This window comes from Chiloscyllium punctatum, chromosome 17 (genome assembly GCF_047496795.1).
Source record: "Chiloscyllium punctatum isolate Juve2018m chromosome 17, sChiPun1.3, whole genome shotgun sequence".
Taxonomy (NCBI): domain Eukaryota; kingdom Metazoa; phylum Chordata; class Chondrichthyes; order Orectolobiformes; family Hemiscylliidae; genus Chiloscyllium; species Chiloscyllium punctatum.
The window spans coordinates 101237880-101261262 of record NC_092755.1 but is presented as its reverse complement, the minus strand read 5'-3'; the positions used below and the strand labels follow the sequence as shown (position 1 = coordinate 101261262).

Below are 23383 nucleotides of genomic sequence, written 5' to 3'. Positions count from 1 at the left end.
TGACAACTGAAACCAAAACCCATCTGTCTATTTTAAAAACAAATTCCTTAATGATAGCATTATAAATGCGACAATGCTGCTCCTATAACAAGGTTATGTTGCTTTGCTTTTTTTTAAAAAAGGGGTTCTAAAAGGCTGAGGTTCCAATTTGTCTGGATGTAGGCCACTCTGATTATGGCTCACAGGAATGTGATAATACTGCTGCTCCTTTAACAAGATTATGATGCCCTTGATCTTCTTTTCAGGTGGTCATAAAAACACAGGTCCTGAAAAGCTTGGAAGGGTTTTACAGCCAATTTGATGACAGCTAACAGATACTGCCTCAGGCAAAAAGTAAAAAAAATCACTTGTACAATGAAAGAGGTGTGGCCAGTTCTCCCAGCTTTTCTCTGGTTCGTATGATCTGGCTGATCACGGAAAGCAGTCAGGCAGTTGTAAAAGCTGCTGGACCCAAAGAAGCAGGTCCAGGCGGGTACTCACTCTGACTTCTCTCCTGTTAAGACGCTGTTTGATTTTACCTTTTGTGCCAAGGGGTGTTTATGGGGATTGTTGCAAGTATTTGGAAAAGCATCATTATGTTGGGATTATCTGTTGGGTTTTCAGATAGGTTACGTTATTCTGTATTCTTTTGTTTGTTTCTCATTCGGTAATCTTGTAAATATATTCTTTTTGTTTATAATCGTGTGGTTTGACCAGCGGCATCTCTCCTCCCACAATCCAAGAATGTGCAGGTTAGGTGAACTGGCTATGCTAAATTGCCCATGCTAAATTGCCCACAGTGTTAGGTGAAGGGGTAAATGTAGGGGAATGGGTGTGGGTCGATTGCGCTTCGGCGGGTTGGTGTGGACTTGTTGGGGCGAAGTGCCTGTTTCCACACTAAGTAATCTAATCTAATCTGTGTTACACCTGCTTAAAACAAAGAGCAAAGTTAGGGTCCGGGCTACTTTTCTGAACTGCCCTGGTCCATAACAGATACTACCTAAGGCAACAGAGAAGGGCTTTTAGGTTTTTTTTAGAAAAGAAAACACTTGCACAATGAAAGGGGACTTCTCCCAGTTCAGGGATTTTTCTACTTTGGTTTAGTTTTAGCTGGGGCCAGAGTGAAATGAGGTTCCATGTTTCAGCAATTGATCTTCGGCTGATCTGCCCTCTGTGTAACATCTCTCCTATAAGAACCTGAGTCTGAATTTATTTTTCATGCCAATGGGTGTGTTTATGGAGATGTTGCAAGAAATTGGAACAGCATCATTAAAGTGCATTAGAGTTGATTGGATTTTCAGATAGGTTGTTATTCTCTATTCTATTCTCTTTTTGTACTTCATTTGGTACTCTATAAATAGTTTTGTTTAAAATTGCATGGTTTGACCAGCTGCGTGACTCCTGGAATATCCACCTTACCTCTACCTAAAACAACTAAGTTAGGGTGTGGGTTACCACCTTAAAATGGTCCATAACAGATTAGGGGCTCTTTGTGGGATTTATCCTGTTTTACTTGAAGCCAAGTGGTCTGATAAGCTGCATCACTCTTGGGATATTCACCTTACATCTGTCTAAAACAATTAGAAAACTTAGGGTTTGGGCTGCCCTCTTAAAATGCTTTGAAGCGGTCTGGCCTGGTCCATAACATATTACTCACCTTTATCACATTTGCTTCTGCAAGACTGGACATGGCAGTTGGTCATGTAGTTTCACCCTGACTTTTAGCTCATAAGCCTAACCAACTCAAAGCAAGATGCAACAAAGCAACTGTCTGAAGGTTCATGTGGCATTGTGGTAGCGTTCCTACTCTGGGCCAGAAGGTCTAGGTTCAGGACATACATGCCCCAGACAAGTGTTATAACATCTCTGAACAAATAGATTAAAGTAATTACAATAGGAGCAACTGATGTCATATATTTCATATAGTAACATGAAAGAGGCAGTGAAGAAGTTGGCTGATTATATGGAAAATGACCAAAACCTAAGTTGTTGCTACAGAAGCAGCATGCAGAAAAGATGAAAGGATAGTTGGTGGTAAGTTAGACTCTGGTGGGAACTTTGGTTTGGAAGACAGACATTATTGTAAATGGCCTGGCTATAATTATACATTAAGACATGAGTTAAACATGGACAGCCCCACGAAGCTGACCACCACAAGTGAGCAACAAAACACCATGGTGGGGAAACCAACAAACTGTCCTGCTGTGTCAAAAGCTACTCAAGCAGGATAGTGGATGCAACAACAGCAACAAGAACATACAAGGGCTGGAAACTTGTAATGTTCTAATCTGTCTCTCACAAACATGATGTCTACTGCATCATAATATGTACAATCGATTCACCCCAAAAGCGATCACACAAAAGTGAAGAACTAAATAGGCAGATTAGGGAAGAATAAAACTGCAAAATTTCTCTCTGATCACTTTAGGCAATTGAAACTCTTGCTCTGATCAATGAATTGTACCAAAGATAATGGAAAAATTGCCTCATTCTTACCAGACCATAAGGCTGCTGTCTCATTAGAGACAGATGATGATGGTTTCATCCAAGGGTCACCATGGTGAGGGGAGAGACTGAGGAAAGTCCTTCATGGTAATCTCAGTCAATGCAGGAATTGAATCCATGTTGTTGAAGTCACTCTGCATCACAAACTAGCCATTCGGCCAATTAGTTTTGGCGACATATGTGAAAATGTGATCCTTTTCCCTGTAATGTATTTAGTTGAAACTCAATTTATCCCATTCCATCATAAATTGACAAAATTAATTTTCTTCCCAGGCATTTTCTTTAAGCATCAAACTTCTCTGATGCAACAAATGTCCATAGAATAGGAACAAGTTACTGTTTCAAGGCTTGACAAGCTTTTAATTTTCAAGGTTTATAATCATTCGTTCTTAGGCAAATTCTGTGTTATTTAAAGTATCAAAAACTAACTTTTTTGAAAACCTACATAATTGGAAAAATTGACTAAATCGAATTCCCAAAATTAAATTGAAAAATTTAGAGATCAAAAATTTAAACATCAACTTGTGAAAATCTTTTCGCACTCCAGTCCCAAAGGCAGTTATCAAAAATATTTACATTTGACTCAGCAGTTGCCAAGCTTCGTGTGTTCCCCATCCTTGACACCAAATTATATACTTAAGTTCACAAGATAATGTTAGATGATGGAAGCTATTTGGCTTATTGGATTGATCTAACGTAGTACACCTCTTCCATTGTAGCATCCAAATATTATAAACAATTTGTACACTTAGTTGATCTTTGGGTGCTAATGAAAAAAAATTAAAGCTGATTAAGGTGCCTAATTCTTCTTCTTTCAATCTCCTGCTATAGGATTCAACTGGAAGATGACCCATGATAAATGAGTGCACCCTTTGGTGAACACTGCACACCTGTAGTGCAAACCCAAGCACTGCCAATCCTGTACCAGTTTGATAATATTTCAGCACAACTATCGGTTTATAATATTTCCATTTCAACCTGTCAAGGACATGATTTACCCTGTTATATGCCAAAACATTATTATGCACGAGTTTCCTTCATGTAATTGCACCTGAGATGTACCTGCTGAGAGGGTCTTGTAACTTATTTGTAGCTCTGCATATAAAGGATAAATTGCAAATTATAAAAATGCCAGATTTATGTCCAAAAATTTAGGATCAGCACAGCCAGAAGTCAATTATTAATTTAGCTACTTTTGAAGTGATTTCCTTTGCAGTTTAAAAAAGGAAAATTCTTACTAAGACTTGCATTAAAGTGTTATCAATGTAAGCTGTCAGCATGTTCACAAGGACGATGCAACAAAAATGGGCATGATGCTGGTCTGAATGGAGGAGCAGCAGAGAAGGTATGCATTTATCTGAGAATATTGCAATATTGCAGCAACAGGATTCCAATACAATTCTCAACATGTTGAAGTTTACACAAGCTGGAGGTAAATATGTCAAGTGAAGCCATTTCTTTCAAACGGTTTTAAATTCTGGACATTTTCTCAACATTATAACTAGAATGTGAAGGGTGAACAAGTCAGTTAAAAACTAAGAGGACAATTTAATCTAGCATAAAGGGTCACAAATTGAAACAATAAACCTTTCCAAAACTAAAGCATTATCCACAACATGAAGAAAAACAACACCCATGAAATAAAAATGACATTTTCTTATACATTCAAATCAGCCTCCTGGGTACCTTTACCCCACAAGTCCAGTTTATTTCTGATATGACTACTGATCAACACCTTGACATTAGCTGCAATGGTGGAACCCAAAGAGCACACTATCAGCATGAACCATATTACTAGTGTACAAATACACAAAATGTCATCGCACAAAATTTTAAAGTCACATCACACATTATGAAGAGAATACAAATTTGAACAAGGACAATTACCCTACAGCTGGAATGGCAGTGTGTTGAGCACAGCCTCTTCACACACTAGGCAATTCACCATGTCATGATATTACATTACATTCAAATGACCAGATTGTGAGAGAAATCAACATAGTAAGTATCTGAATATTGTATTTAGAGCGCATCATCAATGGAATAATGAATTTAGATATACTAGCATTATACAATAGACTTTAGTGTTAATGGGTCAATATACTCTGAGATCTTGAGTATACAATAAATACCCTTCACAATAATGCAACTTCTTCAGTGGCACCAAGGTGTCACATATATAATTTCTGTCCATTATCAGTGCTTATAGGCTCCCAAATAAACAACTGCAGCGACTTTCTGCCAGAGATGACCTTAAATTGCTCAATTCTTCAAAATTACTTCATATGCCTGGAAAACATGCTGGGATACTTCTGAGACTCTGCATTTCAGCGATAACTGTAACAAAGGAAAGAGTCAATAGAACATCAGTGTAAGGTCGGAATCACATATTGGATTAGCTGGGATGAAAGAGCATCTTGTCACTACAGCTTGTACGAAAATTTCAAATTACATAAGGAAGATTAAGCGTGTCCATTTCTTTTAGTACATTAAATACAACGTGGATTAATTATGGCCAATGGAATATAATCTCCACAATTTACAATCTTAATTTAATCTGATTTTTAAACATGCTTAATCTTTAACACTGCACAGGTTTGGTACTTTATGAACTTAACATTAATCAAAACAGCAGGGCACGGAGTATGAAGCCAAGTGACTATAAATTGCTCTTTCATATCAGTAGACAAATATAAAACACCAAGTAATGAAACACAGCCTCTTCAAACAAAAGGCCTCATTGAATGGCAATGAAGGCGAAAACCACTCTACATCATTAAATTGTATGAACAATCCCGTTTGTACTCCGTAAATGTTACAGCTATAGATTTTGAATCAGTACATGTAGGAAGCAGATAGAAGGTATGTGAGAGGCTGAATTTAAGTAAGAATTCCTTTTATTGAAAAAGGATTATAGTAAATATGTAATTTACTTTCATGATTTTTTAAAAAAAACTGATATACCATTGACTCCCATTAGAGACTAAGCAATAATTGCTAGTCATTGTATTCTGGACTTCACACAATAAACACGAGTGGTTTTCCAATCAGCAAGCAGAAAACCATGAAAACTAAAAAGAATGAAGAAATTGATGCAAATAATTATGTTCATCCACATATCTATGAACACCTTACATGATGTTGCTTTTGAATAAATATTACGAGAGGACGCAGATTTACAATAGCACTATTATAGTATTGGCACAAATATTTCTCAATATTCTTTTAGATGTTGGCCTCTGGTTTATGACATTTATCACAGAAAATTAGTTAGTCTAACTATTTAAGTTATATAATATGTTACACAGCATTGATTCCAGTTGCTCAACAAGAGAAATGCCAATTTCCTTCCCTTCCCTTCCCAATATTCATGTCAGTTAAATGTGCAATGCTGAAAGCAAAACATGATGCATTAAAAAATGCAGGGAATGATCATTTGGTCAAAACGAAAGTATCCAAGATACCAGACAAAATGCAAACTGTATTGTTAAAAATAATCTGTAGCCTCTGTCACCCTCTTAATCTGCAACTAATTTCAATTTAAGAAAAATAATGAATTTTAATTAGAACACCATAGAATTTTGACCACAGGTTTTTTTTAAAAAAAGTTGTGACTGTTAATTCATAGCACTGCTCTTTCGAGCAGTTTTGGATATTCAAGCAAAGATAAATGCTGAACATTTTCTGAAACTCAAGAGGTCGGTTGCTGAAAATAGTTTCAGCATCATGTGAACCAATCAAATCCAGCGTTCATAATTAAAGTTCTAATCAACTACTTAATGAGGGAGCTTATGGTAAATGACCTATTTACCAATCATAGGATAGTGAATCAGCAACACTGAAAATAGGCATCAGAAAAAAAGCCAGCTAGCAAAGCATAGCAAAAAAGACACTGCATAAGCATAGGGCAAAGAATGGAATTGCAAGTTTTTGCAACTGACTAAAATTAAATGAATTGCTAACCTCCAAATCCTGACCCGTAGGACAAAACCACCATGGCACGCATGCAACAAAGGGAAAAATAAAGGTAACTATAAAATACAACATCTTTTCCCAACAGAAATCAGAAAGAAAATATTCTTGATTAATACACAAATGGCATGTAGGGACATAACAATGCAAAACATTAAGAACAAACATATAGGGAAGGCTACATAACGATGCATATTACAGAACAAGACATCTGAAGAATTTGGACTAATACAAAAGAACAATATTACATTGCTACATTTAATACTTAAAAACATTTACTTCCAAACACTGCACAATTTAGAAGTATGGTTGGTGGTAAAACTGAATTATATGTAATACACAAATTGAATAAAAACTCTGAACAAGTTATAAAGGATCGGAGACATTTCCACTCTCTCATCTTATTCAACTTCAAGTACAAAGTTAAGAGGCATGCCCGTAAACCTGCCAATAAATACAGCAGGAACAATTAGCTTGTCAACAGAATTCCAGATTTTGTATTGGCTTTTGTTAAAGTGAATGCTGGCAATAAATAAACAGTTTCCATACAGTAAAAGCACTTCTACATAACATATTACAAACTGGAAGGGTATATGTTCACCACCATCACTCCACGTTCACAATATGTTGTATCAACACACTAAATAACATAAGAGTTTCAAATGTTAAAGAATAAAGCTTCAAAAGCACAAATGGAGATGATGTTCAACACTTACCGTATAATTGGGATTGCCTGGTTGGATTCTAAGCTCTGCTAAAACCCAGATTCCATTTGTCAATTTAAGGGATTGATATAACATATCTTGTCCTTCAACATTCCTCTTTGCAACAGTGAAAATATTATTGCTTTGAAGCTTATTAGTGACTGCATCTGCAAGTTTATAAAAGAAATTTCAGAAAAGTATAAAATTCGGACAAATCCTACTTAAACTTGAGTATTTATATCTGCACTATCCACCATTCCTATTTGTCCTTACAGAGCTCTGGGCCAATAGCATGTAGAATTATTTTTGAGATCTGCATTTATAATTCAGAAATGTACAGGGAGCCAATCTCGTGAAGGAACCAAATAGACACACATTGCAAATTTAGTTTTCATATTACTGAAAGTCTTAACGGTCCAGTGGATAAAGGTGCACCTAGAACAAAAAAAACGGAGAGCAAGACAACCAGCATTCCTTTAAAACTGTTCTTTGTACCCAATTTCATATGTCGAGTGTGGGGTGCTGGAAAAGCACAGCAGGCAGTTTGAGGAGCAGAAGAATTGACGTTTTGGGCATAAGCCCTTCACCAGGAAAAGATTCCTGAAGGACTTATGCCTGAAACATCGATTCTCCTGCTCTGCGGACGCTGCCTGACCTGCTGTGCTTTTCCAGCGCCACACTCTCCACTCTGATCTCCAGCATCTGCAGTCTTCACTTTCTACTATCCAATTTCATATATCAAGTTTGGCACCCACATGCTCCCATAATCAGGATGGCTCAAGTCAAAGTACATTTCAAATATATTAAAATACAGCCCAAAGCAACTCAAATTTAAAGTTAGAAGTACGACATTCTTTCAAATCGTTTGTGACTCTAATGTTTCAATATGCAATATTGTGCCAAATAAATTCTGACATAATGCTTGTTTCTTCCAAAAACATTATTATAATCCTAAATCAAAATACACTAATGACATAAGTAGGAAGAGGAGGTCCTCAGAGCAGATTCCAGAGAATTAGGAAGGAAACTTAAAAGCAAAACCTGAACAGCAGCAGTAAGAGTATGTAATACTGAGCATAACAACAGAAGGATTGATTAATTGAACACATGGGTGGAGAGCTCGTGTAGGAAGGTGGGTATCAAATTCTGAGCAATTGGGACTGGTTCTGGGACAGGAGTGACTTGTACAAGCTGGATGGGTTCCACCTGAATGGGATTGGGACTGTTAAGATGTAACCCATCTAGCTTGTACATGATTGGGACTGATATCTCTGCAAGGAGATTTGCTAATGCTGTTGGGGGTGGGTTTGAACTAGCTTGCCAGGCAATGGGAACCTGAGGGGTATCCCAAATTGGAAGGGAATAAAGTCGGTAACCAGAAGCTGAGAGTGAGGACAGAAGAAACAAAGCCAAGTATTGAGTAGTCATGATTCGGAGATGCCGGTGTTGGACTGGGGTGTACAAAGTTAAAAATCACACAACACCAGGTTATAGTCAAACCAGGTTATAATTGGAAGCACACTGGCTTTCGGAGCGACGCTCCTTCATCAGGTGATTGTGGAGGGCTCGATCGTAACAGAATTTATAGCAAAAATTTGCAGTGTGATGTAACTGAAATTATATATTGAAGAAATGATTGTCTGTTAAGCCTTTCATCTGTTAGAATACAGTGATAGCTTCACTTCGAGTAGGCCTTCAAAATAGAATGTTATCAGAAAGTTTAAACACTAAGTGAATGCATGCAGCATTCAAAACAATCTAAGGGCACACAGAGGTAAATGTTTATGACAGAATTGCCATTACAAAAACATAGCTACAAGGTGACCAGGAATGGGAGCCAAGGATCAAAGGTATACAATGTGCCAGAGGGCACATAAAAGGAGTTATCCTGATAGTAAGAGATGGGATCAGATCAAAGAACAATATGTGGAATCTGTATGGGTGAAACTCAAACAAAGGGATAGCAGACACTGGCTAGAGTTATTTATAGGGTACCAAAAGGTAGTGTGGAACATGGTATAAATCATATTATAAAAGCTTGTAGCACAGACAACATAGCAATTATGGGTGACTTCAATTTGCATCAATTCCTGATGAACAGCCAATGCTTGAAATGTCAACTCCCCTGCTTCTCGGATGCTGCCTGACGACTGTGCTTTTCCAGCACCACACTTCCACTTCAATTTGCATATAGATTGTGTAAAAGAATTGAGTACTAAAGGTGTGGAGAACACATTTAGGCATTCGGACCAGTTCTGGAGCAAGTAGGACCTACTAAATGGGCTACATCTTAACAGGACTGCCACTGACAGCCTCACATGGAGATTTGCTGGTGCTGCTAGCTTTGGTTCAAACTAGTTTTGCTTTTCTAGAGCTGAATATTGATGAGCCCACAAAAGGACAGATTGTTTTAGATCTAGCATTATGTAATGAAACAGGGTTAATTAAGAATCTTGTTGTAAAAGAACCCTTAGCGACGAGTAACTACACTATAATAAAATTTTACATTATATAGAATCATAGAGATGTACAGTACGGATACAGACCCATTGGGTCCAACCTGTCCATGCCAACCAGATGTCCCAACCCAATCGCAGCCCATATCTCTCCAAACCCTTCTATTCATATACCCATCCAGATTCCTTTTAAATGTTGCAATCGTACTAGCCTCTACCACTTCCTCTGGCAGCTCATTCCATACACGTACCACCCTCTGCGTGAAAAAAATTGTCCCTTAGGTCTCTTTTATATCTTTCCCCTCTCACCCTAAGCTTATGCCCTCTAGTTCTGGACTCCCCCACCCAGGGAAGAGATTTTTGTCTATTTATTCTATCCATGCCCCTCATGATGTTATAAACCTCTATAACATCACCCCTCAGCCTCCGACGTTCCAGGGAAAACAGCCTATTCAACCCTGGCAACATCTTTGTAAATCTTTTCTGAACCCTTTTAAGTTTCACAACATCCTTCCGATAGGAAGGAGACCAAAACTGCATGCAATATTCCAAAAGTGGCCTAACCAATGTCCTGTACAGCTGCAACATGACCTCCCCCAACTCCTGTACTCAATAGTCCGACCAATAAAGGACCAATACCAAACATCATCTTCACTATCCCATCAACCTGCAACTCCACTTGCAAGGAGCTATGAATCTGTACTCCAAGGTCTCTTTGTTCAGCGACACTCCCTAGGACCTTACCATTAAATGCATAAGTCCTTATGTATTAGAGTGAGGAACAATCTGAAGCAAGCACAAGGCACAAACTGGCTCAGTTGGACTGGGAAAATACTTAAATGATATGACTTGAAATACTATCCATTGCCTATTTAAAGAACTATAACATAGCATAAATCAACCACACATTTCTTCAATGTGCTAAAACTCAAAAAGGACAGTCAACTGTGGCTAACAAATCAAGTTAAGAACTGTATAACATTCAGTAAAAGGCTTGTAAAGTGGCCAAAAATAGTAATAATTCTGAGGAAGTTTTTAAGAATATGAAGGAGGATTAAGAAACTGATATGGAAAGGAAACTAGAATACATACATAATCTAACAAAACACAAAAATGGATGTATAATGAGTTGAAGTATTAATATGAACACTGTACAGGAAAAATGAATAGGTCTGCAAGTTGCTAAGTCCCCAGAACCTAAAAGACTACATTTTAAGGGTACTGAAAATGACGATTATGGACAGAGTCAGAGTATTGGTGATCGGCTTTCAAAATTCCAGATTCTGGAAAGATTCCTGCAAACTGGAAACTAGCAAATGTCATTCTACTATTTGAGAAAGGAGCAAGAGAGAAATAAAGAATTAAGGAGTTGGGAAAATGCCAGAATCTGTCATATAAGAGGTGATACTTGGACACTTGAATCAAAATGATCTGACTGGAAATAGCCAGCATGACTTTGCAAATGGAAAATTATATACTTTTGTTATGTCATTTTGATATACTTTTAGAATTTTTTGAGTATATTACTAACAAAATATATAAACTGGAGTTGACGGATGCAGAATACTTTGATTTTCAGAAGGTTTTTGATAAGGTCCTCCACAGGGAATTGGTTAGTAAAACTAAAACGCGCGTGACAGGAGGTAATGTATTAGTACAGATTAAGGCTTAGCTTACAGGCAGAATATAGAGTAAGAATAAACAGATCATTCTCTTATGATCTTACTCTTGTGTTGGCAGACTCATGGTTACCACAAAGATCAGTACTTTGGGCCCAGCTGTTCAAATTATATATGAGGATGTGAGGAGCAAATGTAGTATTCCCAGATTTGCAGCTGACACAACCTTAAGCAGGAATGTATGTTGTGGGCAAAAAAAAAGGCAGATGGGATACAATACAGAAAAATGTGCGGTTACGTTCATAGAAGGAACAGATGTATCAAGTATTTCTTAGATGATAAAATATTGGAAAGTGTAGGTTATGCAAAGGGACCTGGCTGTCCCTGTCAGTAAGTCAGGAAGCTATTAGGAAGGCTAAGAGAATGCTAGCCTTTATTACAGAGATGTTGAGTACAGTGAAGTTTAGCTTCAATTGCATAGGAGCTTTTAAAAACTGCATCAAAGTACTATGCGCAGTTTTGGTCTCCTTACCTCATGAGAGAGATTGTCCTAGAGGGAATGCAACGAAGGTCTACCAGACATGTTCCCAGAATGGTGGGACTATATTGGGACTGGTGTGTTCTGGAGTTTCGCAAACTATCACAATACTTCAAAAGGATAGACAAGGTAGATGCAGGTAAGGTGTTTCCCCTTGTTGAGAACAAGAGTGCACTTTTTTAAAATGGCAAGGGGGGGGGCGGGCGGGAGAAAAGGGGGGCCGTGGGGCAAAGGACCCAGATAGCAAGAAAACACTACTCAGAGGGTTGTAAGTCTTTGGAATTCTATATCCACAAGGGCTCAGTCTTCGAGAAGATTTAAATGGATTTCTGATTAGCAGTGGATGTGACAATAATGAGAGTAAAAGACATTGAAGTGTTCAGTGATGAGCATACTAAATAATAGAGCGTGATCAACAAGCTAAATAGCCTCTTCCTGTTCTTATACTCATACTAGCTTCTAGAAATTGAAATAAACAAATGCCAAAACATTCAGCTGATGTGGTAGCATCTCTGGAGAGAGATAGAGTTAAAGTTTCAAGCTGATGATTAGAAATTGTTAGAGATGCTGCAACAGTCTTCTGGAAACAAGATGTTACAATGCTCTTGCTTTCATGAAGCATATAAATGTACTAAAATACAATTAAGCTTAAATCCTAGTTATGGATCAGTAGACGTAATGTTAGGTTTAAGTTGCAGTCTGTAGAATACTAGGGTTCAAACATCCATATTACTAAAAAGCTAATCATATTGGGTGTAGACAGGAAATTGGCTTTAAACTGCATGGTTTCTCAGACAGAAGGTATGGTTCAGGTTTCCACCATAGTAGATCCACTAACAAGTGCAACCTCTGCAAATTTATTGCTATTTTTCAAACAGACAACAACATACAAATGCATGGGATAAGTTTAGCCCATTGCAAGGACAATACTGCAACGAGGCTCGTAGATCTTTAAAAGTGCAATTTAATGGTGCTATGTTCAACTTATTCCATAAATAATTTAGAAAATTCATATTTTACCTGCATTAAGGTGGCAGTCTTTGATTTGGAATTGTACTTCATTCTCATTTGGAATGTCCTTCCAAGTTGCCAGAAAGATCTGTCGATCTGCACAAAAAACAAATAGGTGCTACAACTTATGGATCCAAACATCAAAAATAATTTGTGACCACAGAAATGAGCAGACAATTTGATAGTGGCATGCAGTCCCAATCTGTTTTCACCATACACCCAGACATCTAAGTACCCTGTAGGAACATGCTCCTCTTCAAAAACATTGAAACTAATCGTAGGATTGTGAAAGCTCACAGAGGTCAGTTGAGAGCTTGATTGCAAGTTTGGCATTGATGCCTTTCGTGAGTAAGCTTCTTGATGTGGTCTAGGCTCACGTGAAGAATAGGCACTTTGGTGCTGCGCAAGAATGTTTGCACCAACCATACTTGTCCTAACCAGAGGTGGCACATCAAGGAGATAAAAGAAAGTACATAAGCACAAACAAAATACTTAACATTTCATGGAAGTGAAAGAATAGTCATGTGGCCTCTCTAGTCTTCTCTGCCATTCGACAAAATCATGTTGATCTTCTACCACACTAAATGGCACTATCTAGCTACAATTGTATTGCATCACCAAACACAAAATGCAATGACATAAGCAGCAATTGGAGATACATCCACACTTATCTGGTTGTAACCCAGCTATGTGTTAATGAGCATTGAGACAAAACCACAGCCTGTCTCCCCAAGTTTCTACATCTGTCAATTTAGTCAGTTTACTCCAATAATACATGGATTTGTTTGCTGCAAGGAAAAACAAAGTTATCATAACTGGCTGAGGACAGGCACTTTGGAAAGACTACAGGTCAAATAATTTCTAACAGCTAAGCATCATTTCTAATAACTAAGCTCTCTATCATGATGATCTTATAATTGGATTATTATGGAATAATGAGTATAGAATGTTTACATTGTTGTTTCAAGATTCCACATTAATTTCAACTACTTGGAAGACAATATGGTGTGCATGACAGCTTGAGGGAATGCCTTCCCAGGAAAACTATCTGCAAGAATCCTTTTTTAGTGCTGACATATCACACTGTCAGCTATCTTTGCTATTGCAAATTTTAATTATGACTTTTCTGCACATAGCCAAGGTCACTAAACTCAAGAATGACAGTCTGGTCACCATTTAGATGTGTTCAATTTTGAAGAATAAAGTTTTAAGTTGCTGTGGATCAGAATCCCTCCTGATGAATCAAGACTTGTAAGCAAAGAATAACTTAGTCCAATGTCAACCCAAAAAGAGACTGGCACAAACTTAAATTCTGGCACTACTCCAAAATCTAGTTGAGAAAAACCTATTCAGACTGGCTAGTGAGTTAGCAACTAGGAAGCATAAATGTAACAAAAATTGTAGGTTGGTTTTCTTTGTAAATTAGGGGACTATTTAGATAAGGAATTCAGAAACAATAAGGGAAGGAGAACTGCTAATAGCTTCATTAAAAAAAAAGAAAAAAAAAGAGAAAAATCTTAAAAGGTAAAGAACCAGAAAATGGAACCAGATTGAAAGCTGTTTCAGACGGTCAGAAAAGATCAATGGATTGAATGATTTTCAACTATGGTATATAATTCACTGATCAAAACTAAAAATAAAATCCACTTGCCAAAAATAGAAAAACTCCTGACTAGTAAGATGTCCATGTACTTTCACTTGGCTTTGTTCAAAAGAAAATAAATGTGGAATGCAATCTGACAGGACTTTACAATTTATGGTAGGGCCCTGGGTAGTGTTGTAGAACAGAGACACCTAGGGGTTCAGGTATATAAATCTTTGAAATTTGTGTCACAGGGAGATAGGGTGATTAAGGCTGCATTTAGCATGCTTGCCTTCATTGCTCAGACCTTTTGAGTACAGCAGTTGGGATATCATGTTGAGGTTGTATAGGAAGTTGGTAAGGCCTCTTCTGAAGTACTGCATGTAGTTCTGGTTGCCCTGTTACAGGAAGGATATTAAACTGGGGAAGATTCAGAAAAGATTTACCAGGATGTTTCCAGAAATGGAGGGTTTCAGATAAAAAATAAACTGGAAAGGCTGGGTCTTTTTTCATTGGAGTGTAGGAGGTTGAGGAGTGACCAAATGAGCTTTATCGTCATAAAAGGACTTAGATAAGGTCAATAGCAAGAGTTGTTTCCCTAAGGTGGGGGAATTCAAAACAAGGGGACATATTTTGAAGATGAAAGAAGAAAGATTTAAAAAGGACATGAGGGCTACTTTATTTTTTTTGTAAAAGACTGAGTGGTTTGCGTGTGGAATGAAAGTGATGGATGCAGATACAGTTACAATGTTTAAGAGACATGTGGATAAGTTCATGAATAGGAAAGGTTTGGAGGGATATGGGCCAAGAGCTGTCAGGTGGGTCTAGTTTAGTTTGAAAACATGGTCACCATGGACTGGTTGAACCAAAGGGTCTGTTTCCATGTTGTATGATTCCATGACTATGATTCTACAAGGAGTGTTTCTGAGTGTTTCTACAGTGGTAGAGTCTAGTTTGCAGGACTTGTGGGGAGCACGTGCAAGCTGTTATCTGAAGAACTGACTGTTCAACTAGCTATACCAACCCTGGTTTGAAAACTGTTTTGCTTCTTTTATTTTATTTTTGTCAGGCCCAAACTAAAAATGAAACTGTGATTTGATGTCTGTGGGAAATAAGCCTCTGATCTCAGATTTCCTTTGAAATGGAAACTTGTTTAAATCAGATAAAGGTGTGGGTGCTTAAAAAAACTCAAATTGCATAGTAATAGAGACAGGCACTTTATGGAAGGCAATCTGTAGGTGGAATCAACAGTGAGGATTAAAAAAAAGTTACTGTCACTCCTACAGTTACATGAAAGGGTCTGAATAACTAAAAATGGACATTTTGCTGAAAAGCAAGGGCATGGGATTCTAGTTGGCTGCAAGTGACTATCAGAAGAACTTTGATGACTAACCTCTGTATGGAGTAAAGAACATTTACCTGAGGAAGGTAAGATTTTTGAAGGACTTTGCAGTTCATCACATTGTCATATATGCTGAGGAGACTGCTATCCAAATGTGAGACCTGTGTAATTTACATATTGACCATGATTCATCTGACAATTTTCTTATGAGTTTTGCTTTGATTGTTAAAGGAAAAATGATAAGTGAAATACTGTCCATTTGCTTTTTCTTTTAAAATCAGGGCCGTTTTGTAAATTTGATCCTCTCAGTTTGCTGGTCTCTACAGGGGTCAACAATAGAATGGGGATATAATTTTCAATACAAGACATCAATTTGTGACAGAAAAGTTACAGTATAGTGAAAAAAAGTAGAGACACAAACAATAATTCAGAACCAGTCACAGTTCCAATCACTGCTCACATATCAAATTCTGCATATTGCATTTAACTGTAATATAAGTCATAAAGCATTTAGATCTGGACTCATTCTGGAAAATTGAAACTTTAAGCAAATCTATTTTCCTATCAAATCCAATCTAAATGCTATAGTCAGACTCTTTAGGACATTTCTCATCAAAGAAGGAAAAATAAACATCATACAGTCAGGTCTGCTATAACATGGTAGTTCCATTTTTGTGCAATCCTGTATTATTTAAAAATCGTGTAATAACAGCACTATTTAAATTAATGAGGGCAGAATCGCTTTATAACCAATACACGCTTTAAAACTTTGTGCTTTAGAAACAGTTTCCCAATCTTTCATTCGTGTTATAGTGAATTTTGTTAATGAAACATGCGTTATAGCAAAACCACCTGTACTCCACAAGCTGGAGTACTTTGCATTGCTAAATTCTTATTTTTTTAAAGCTATTTCATTCAAGGGTATAAGAAAAATGGTATCATTCTAGTTATAGTACTTCCTATTCACTGCTGATCTTGCTTACTGCTGATGCATCACACATCTTGATCTTTGACTCTCCTGGTTGCTGTGAACCTTTTCTTTGGTTGACCTTTTGGTTCACAGCCTCGGCCACTTCCTTACCAACTCTCTTTTTACTAATCCTCCAAATTGGGTGTACTGATGTTTGACATACTTTCTTTGCTATCTTTCCACTCCACAACCCTCCCACTTTGCTTCTTTCTGAACCTGCATCCCCATTCAAAATTCAGATTGCGTTTTGAAGTTGTGAAAGTACAGGTCCTGATTCTGCGGAAGTGCAGTGCTTGGGGTTTTATATTTAAAGTTTCATATAAATATCCTTTCCTGCTTTCCCTGAACTCTTGCTGTGAGCGAGGACTTTGAAACTAAGCAATGAGAAGTGCAGAGGAAGCAGGATTATGGAGCTGGAAGGGTCTCAGGTTATCAGCAAGCGAAGAGGTTAGGATGTGGGAAGGGCCACAAGTTGTGAGAGTCAGCAGCTGCAGGGTGGATTAGGAAGCAGGAGAGGCCATTTCAAAATGCTGCTGACCAAGTCATGTAATGCTGGCTCAGACTGGCAGGAGAAAATTTTTAAATGAATCTTGCCGATTTGAAGAATACAGGTCCCATTAACTAACCAATGTTCAGGCAAAACCACATAAAACAGGGATTTACTGTGCATATAATTAAAGTAAATGATTTATGAAAAATTACCTTAATCTCTTTTTAATGCTTGCCACTGGTATACAGGGCCCTCTTTAATCTATTCTGAATATTAAGAATACTGAAAACACTCACCCATTTTTCCATCTTCTACAAACAACATATTAATTGGGTACAGGCAGCTGAAGTAGAAGACATCAATATTGTTCTTTACCGCAACCTGTTCACAGAAGTAAAATTAGAATTACGGTGTTTAAGTCTTTTAAATAGCAGTGACTTTATCATAATTTGTTCTATCCTCATTATGTTACACCAAAAAGAAGCAAAACAAAGTTAGGCAATTACTTTAAAAGAAAAAGCATTTATGGCGCCTTTTAGAATGATTAATACCCAAATAGCATTGTAAGTGTTGAGTATACATCTATCCTAGCTGCTCAAATATTTTAGTGCGTACCGTAAGCTCAGGCACCATGTTTTCCCTTAAAATTTATAAACCAAAAGTTGTAGGTTGCACATTTTAGTAACTTGGCTAAGTGGCAATAATGTTATAGAAAGAATTGTCAATATAGTTTTACATTGAAAAGCATGCCATGGAAACTGCTTAAACATTGGAAAATGGCTTTACATCAAGTATGAAGTATTAATTCTAATCATGATTTGGAGATGCCGGTGTTGGACTGGGGTGTACAAAGTTAAAAATCAGGTGCCACAACCACCTGATGAAGGAGCATCGCTCCGAAAGCTAGTGTGCTTCCAATTAAACCGGTTGGACTATAACCTGGTGCTGTGTGATTTTTAACCTTGTATTAATTCTAGCACAGTTTGAATGGAACTGGAAATAAGGATGCCTAAAAAGATAATCTCATCCTCCAATGAAAATATTTTGTTTTGGGAGTAGATTCCTTAGTTTGGATGATGTTCCATCACAGGAAACTGTGATATTATGTACAAATGCATTTGTATAAATAGCAATAGTTGAGACCATTTCATCATGCTTCTGCCCAAAGACAGCATTACCAAGAGTAGGGAGAATGGTGCATAAGGTTACTTTGGGTTAGACTTGGCCATCAAAAGAACAATAATGCTTATGATGCTTGTCATTACTTGTGTACAAATGGCACAGCAAATTCAGGAAAGGGGCAAAACATCCAAAAGGATACTACTCAAGTCTCCCATTAACTTTGCAGACGTATTATGCTGTTTTTTTCATAAAAATTCCAATCTGATTTGTACAGACACATAGTGGCTTTCTCTGTTTGTTCAGACACTGAATGTCTCGTTTCCCTCATTTCGCTGTTGTGCGCACATATGCAAGACAAAAGGTTTATCGCAGGTACTTTGCAACAACAAAATCTGAACCAAAACCAATATTTGGGTTTAAACTGGTATGTCTTTTCTTCTTCCATTCAGATCTAATTTGGCATGGAAGGACAAGGGTACAGATTCACCAGACAGCTGCCTGAACCCTTCAGCAAATATCATAGCACTTTATTTCATTTATGAACTACTATGTTGCAATATAAAAGTAATTGTACAGCTATTGGGAAACAACACTATGCATGGCTCACCACAATGAAATTTTAAAAATTTCAGTTCATATTTCGAGGATTCAGGATTAGCATGCTTAGAAGCAGGTCCTTAAGATCAGAGGCACTTAAGTTATCATTGTGAGCTTCTTCTACCTGTGCTCCTCACACAGACAAGTGAAATTTAATCACAATGACATTCAACATTGAAGCAAGTTGACAATTATGCAGCATAAAATTGAGCTAAGTACATCACCACACAGTCCAGGCAAATATACTAAGATGGCAAAAATATGTACTTTTTTTCTATTATAACAGAATCAACAATGTAATAGACTAGAATTTATAGCTATAAGCACAAACTATGGCTGGTAACTACATACTACATGGTTAGCACCTACACAACAAGATGTCAATTCAATCTGTTTAGAAATCCCTTGATTCCTTGAAGTGCTGCTTTCAAAATGCTTTGGAAAATTAAATACTGCCAACTTGTAAAAGTATCCTTTTATCTAGCAATAAACCCTGAAGTGTAGTTTTCATAATAATAAATTATTTATTTCAATGCTAGAATTTAAGTATCCCCCTTTCCACTCCAAATTAACTTAGTGCACATTTAATGAGAAAAGGGTGAAGTAAAACTAATCGGATTTCAGTTATTCAACTTCAGAGTTATTGAAGACAAATTCTACAAATAGCCAAATTGGTCTTCAACATGAATCCTTAACTTTTGCGGGCAAGACTTCATTATTGAGTTGCTTGCAATAATTCATTATTCCACCGTTTACACAATTAATTTGACCACATTACACACCAAGGCTACGTCCTTCTCATCTTACTGAAATAATGCAGGTTTCATGAAAAGGAGAGAAAGGAATAGTAATATCTTCAGTTAGCAATAATTTCAAAGATTTAGCTGTAGCTTAATTCCGACCTGTAGATTGGTGAGTGGATCCATCTTCATAACTGGACCAACAGTGTTCAGAGGGAGAGAGACTTCAATTGTCTGGTTAGGAGCAAGTGGAGCATTGACCTGTAGGGGAGCAGCTGGTGCCATACCAAAGCTACAAAATAAAGTGCATGGAAAGCAAAAGGTAAGCGTTTTTTCCCCAAACATTCCTTGTGGGTCTGATGTAGGCATGAAAATATTGGCATTATACAACACAGCCCTGCATCTGTGCATCTTCCACACAATTAAAAAATTCTGAACCATACAGTACAGAAGGTTGCCTTTCCACTCATTTTGCTTGTGCAAGCTACTAGCTACAGTTACAAGTCACCTCCTCTGCTCCTTCCACAGGCGAGCAATTATTTTCTCTTCAAGTATTTATCCAATTTCCTTTTGAAAAATGATGATTGAATCCACCCCCACAACACTGCAGGTAATGAATTCCAGATCACAACTATTTGCTGCATAAAAATTATCTTCATGCTACTACTAATTCTAAAAGAGCAGGTGGAAAAATACACATTTTGTGGGGGAACATAATGGCAAAGTAAAAGATACAAAAAAATCTCGAGTATAAAATCAGGGAAAGAAAAAGCAAACCAAAAACAGGCAAAAAAAAAGTGAGAAAAAAATAAAACCAGCAAAGAAGCATGATTCCAAATATAATGTACTCACAAAACAACCTTATTAGTTTATATTGATTTCATCAGAAAATCTAACATGTACCAAATTACACGAGCAGTCTCTTCAGACAACTTCTCAGAGATTTGAAATATCATATTTGTCAGTATAGAAGGAATCATCATCAAAGACTGCTGGAAGTGCTGAAAACTGTAAACACCTCTAAATCAAAACTAATCAATCAACCATCTTAATGTGATGAACAATAATGGTAGTAAAAGTTAATCAAGGTTTTAAATTTTATCTAAATACTTCTGGATGACGATAGTGATTGTTTCACTTTCTTCCTCATTGAGTTCTACTTCAATTTTTACTTGGAAAAGGTAAAAATGCCGAAGTTAGTTTAAGAGATTGGTCTTCAGATAGCGATTAAACATGGAATAGAGAGTCTTATGAATTTGACATTGATTACATGCACTTGCTGAAACCAGAAAACACCTGTGGACAGCAAGAAATCCATCACTGTCTTAAATTCGTCCTGTTGCTTGACATTCCACCACAAACCCAAAAGTTTAATTCCCAGTCTATGAAAACTTGGCTATTTCACAAGATGGGTTGTTATTGGACGTTCAAAACAGTTCTGAAGAGGAGTCACGATTGACCTGAAACATTAACTTTATTCGCTGCATTGATCTTGCTAGCCTTGCTCAGTATTTTCCATTCCTATTCATATTTTCCAGCATTTCCATAATTTGCTTTTGCTAAGCTTACAGATCTGCAGTGAATACAAGTCTAGCCTGTCCAAACTTACCTTGATAGAACCCACTCATTCCCTTGAAACATTTACTTCCTTGAATAAGGAGACCATTACCATACACAAAGTGCTGGATAAATGTCCTGTATAAATGAAGCATAATCTCCTTATTTTGCATTCAATTCTCCTCCCAATAAATACCACCACCTTGGCTTTCACAATTACTTGCAATACTTGTATATAAGCCTTTTGCGATTCAAGGTCCCTCTACAATCTCTTACCATTGGGATAGTATATTTCTCTTTTATTCTTTCTGCCAAAATGGACAATTTCACATACAAGGTACCTATTTGTAACATTTTGCCTATGACAAATGTTAAGCTGACTGACCTGCCTGCACTGTCTGTCCCTTTTGGTATGTTACAGTCACTACCTTCTAACTTAATGGAACCTTAACTGAATATAGAGAATTTTCAAAAATTCAAAGCAACACATCAACTATCTCACTAACGACTTCTTTTATACCCTTTTAAGTCCATCAGGATCAAGGGGTTTGCAAGCCTGCAGCTCTAACAATTTAGCAGTACTATTTCTTTGGTAATGAATACGGACATTAGAATTTTGTATCAGCTCAAGTTTGTGGAAGTTGGTAAAAGATAGTAGGCCAGCTAATATAGCACTACATTAAGACTTCTGTATGGCAAGAGAGGTGCAGTCTTTGTGAGGGAAATATTTAAAATGCTGGAACGGCAGAATGGAAAAATTCAACTTGGAGGTTGCAAATTCTGACTTTGCCTGTTAGTGCTTGCTGCAAGTGTCAATAATATAACTAAAAAAACAGATGCAGTAGTTCAAAGGAGCAGGTTAAATAGACAAAATTGGCAATAGCAATGTAGAATATCAAGACTAGTGATTTAAATTGCATTTATTTCAATACAAGAGGCCTGACAGGTTAGGCAGATGAACTCAGGGCATGGATGGGAACTTGCAACTGGGATATTTCGCTATTACAGAAACGTAGCTGAGGGAAAGACTGGACTGGCAGCTTAATGTTCTGGTGTATAGAAATTATAGGGACGATAGAAAGGGATGGAAAAAAAAAAGAGGAGGAAGAGTGGCGTTTTTGATGGAGGACATATGGCTGTACTTAGAGATGAGGAATCATTCAATGAAATTACTGGATTGAACTGAGAATTAAGAAGAGGACAATCGCCTTGATGGGATTGAACCAAATGGCCCTCAATAGTCATCAGGAAACTGAGGAACAAATATATACAGAGATCACAAATATCTGCAAGAATCATACGGTTTTAATAGTGGGGGATTTTAACCTTACAAATATAGACCAGAACTGCCATAATGTAAAGGGCTTTGACGAGGAGGAATTTGTTAAGTGTGTTCAAGAAAATCATCTTATTCAAACGTTTAGACGTACCTGGGAGAAGAAACAAAATTCAACTTTCTCTTGGGAAATAAGGTAGGGCAAGTGACGAAGGTGTAAGTGGGGGAGCATTTTGGGACCAATGATCATAAGTTTATTAATTTTAAAATAGTTATGGAAAAGAAAAGGCCTGGTCTGTAAGGTGAAGTTCTAAATTGGAACAAGGTCAATTTTGATGGTATTAGACTGGAACTTTCAAAAGTTGATTAGAGGAGGCTGTTCGCAGATCAAGGACAAATGTCATGAGGGATGCTTTCAAAAAGGAGATAAATGAGAGTCAAGTGACAGTATGCTTCTGTTAGCGTGAGGAGCAAGACTGGTAGGTGTAGGGAAAACTGGTAGGTGTAGGGAAAACTGGATGTCGAGAGGTATTGAGAGTCTGGTTAAGAAAAAGGAGGTATATGTCAGATTCAAACAGTTGGGATCAAGCGAATTCCTGGAGTATAGGGGAATTTGCAGTACACTTAAAAGTAAAATCAGGAGGGCAAAAAGGGGACATGACACAGATTTTGCAACTAAGGTTAAGGAGAATGATCAGATTCTAAAGTATACTAAGGGCAAAAGAGTAATTAGGGAATGAATAGAGTCTCTTATAGATCAACGTGGCCATCTACATGTGGAACTACAGGAGATGAGCAAGATACTGAACAAATATTTTGCAAAGACATTGAAGAGAAATTGGGGAAATAAATAGTGATGTCTTGAAAAGTGTCCATTTACTGAAGAGGTGCTGCTGGAAGTCTTGAAAAGACAAAGATAGATA

At 37.2% G+C, this 23383-nt stretch overlaps 1 protein-coding gene across 2 annotated transcripts in view; it reads right to left on the bottom strand.

Annotated features, from left to right (window-relative positions):
* Positions 1–3810: 3810 nt before the first annotated feature.
* LOC140488182 (AP-1 complex subunit beta-1) overlaps positions 3811–23383 on the bottom strand; it is a 73783-nt gene continuing 54210 nt past the window's right edge. For both annotated transcript variants that reach the window (XM_072588064.1, XM_072588065.1), the window contains 5 exons: positions 19790–19919; positions 17465–17549; positions 12794–12880; positions 7173–7327; positions 3811–4821 (listed from right to left, as the gene is read on the bottom strand). In XM_072588064.1, coding sequence (XP_072444165.1) covers positions 4747–4821; positions 7173–7327; positions 12794–12880; positions 17465–17549; positions 19790–19919 — 532 coding nt within the window. In that variant the 3' untranslated portion in view covers positions 3811–4746. The remainder of the gene's footprint in view (positions 4822–7172; positions 7328–12793; positions 12881–17464; positions 17550–19789; positions 19920–23383) is intronic.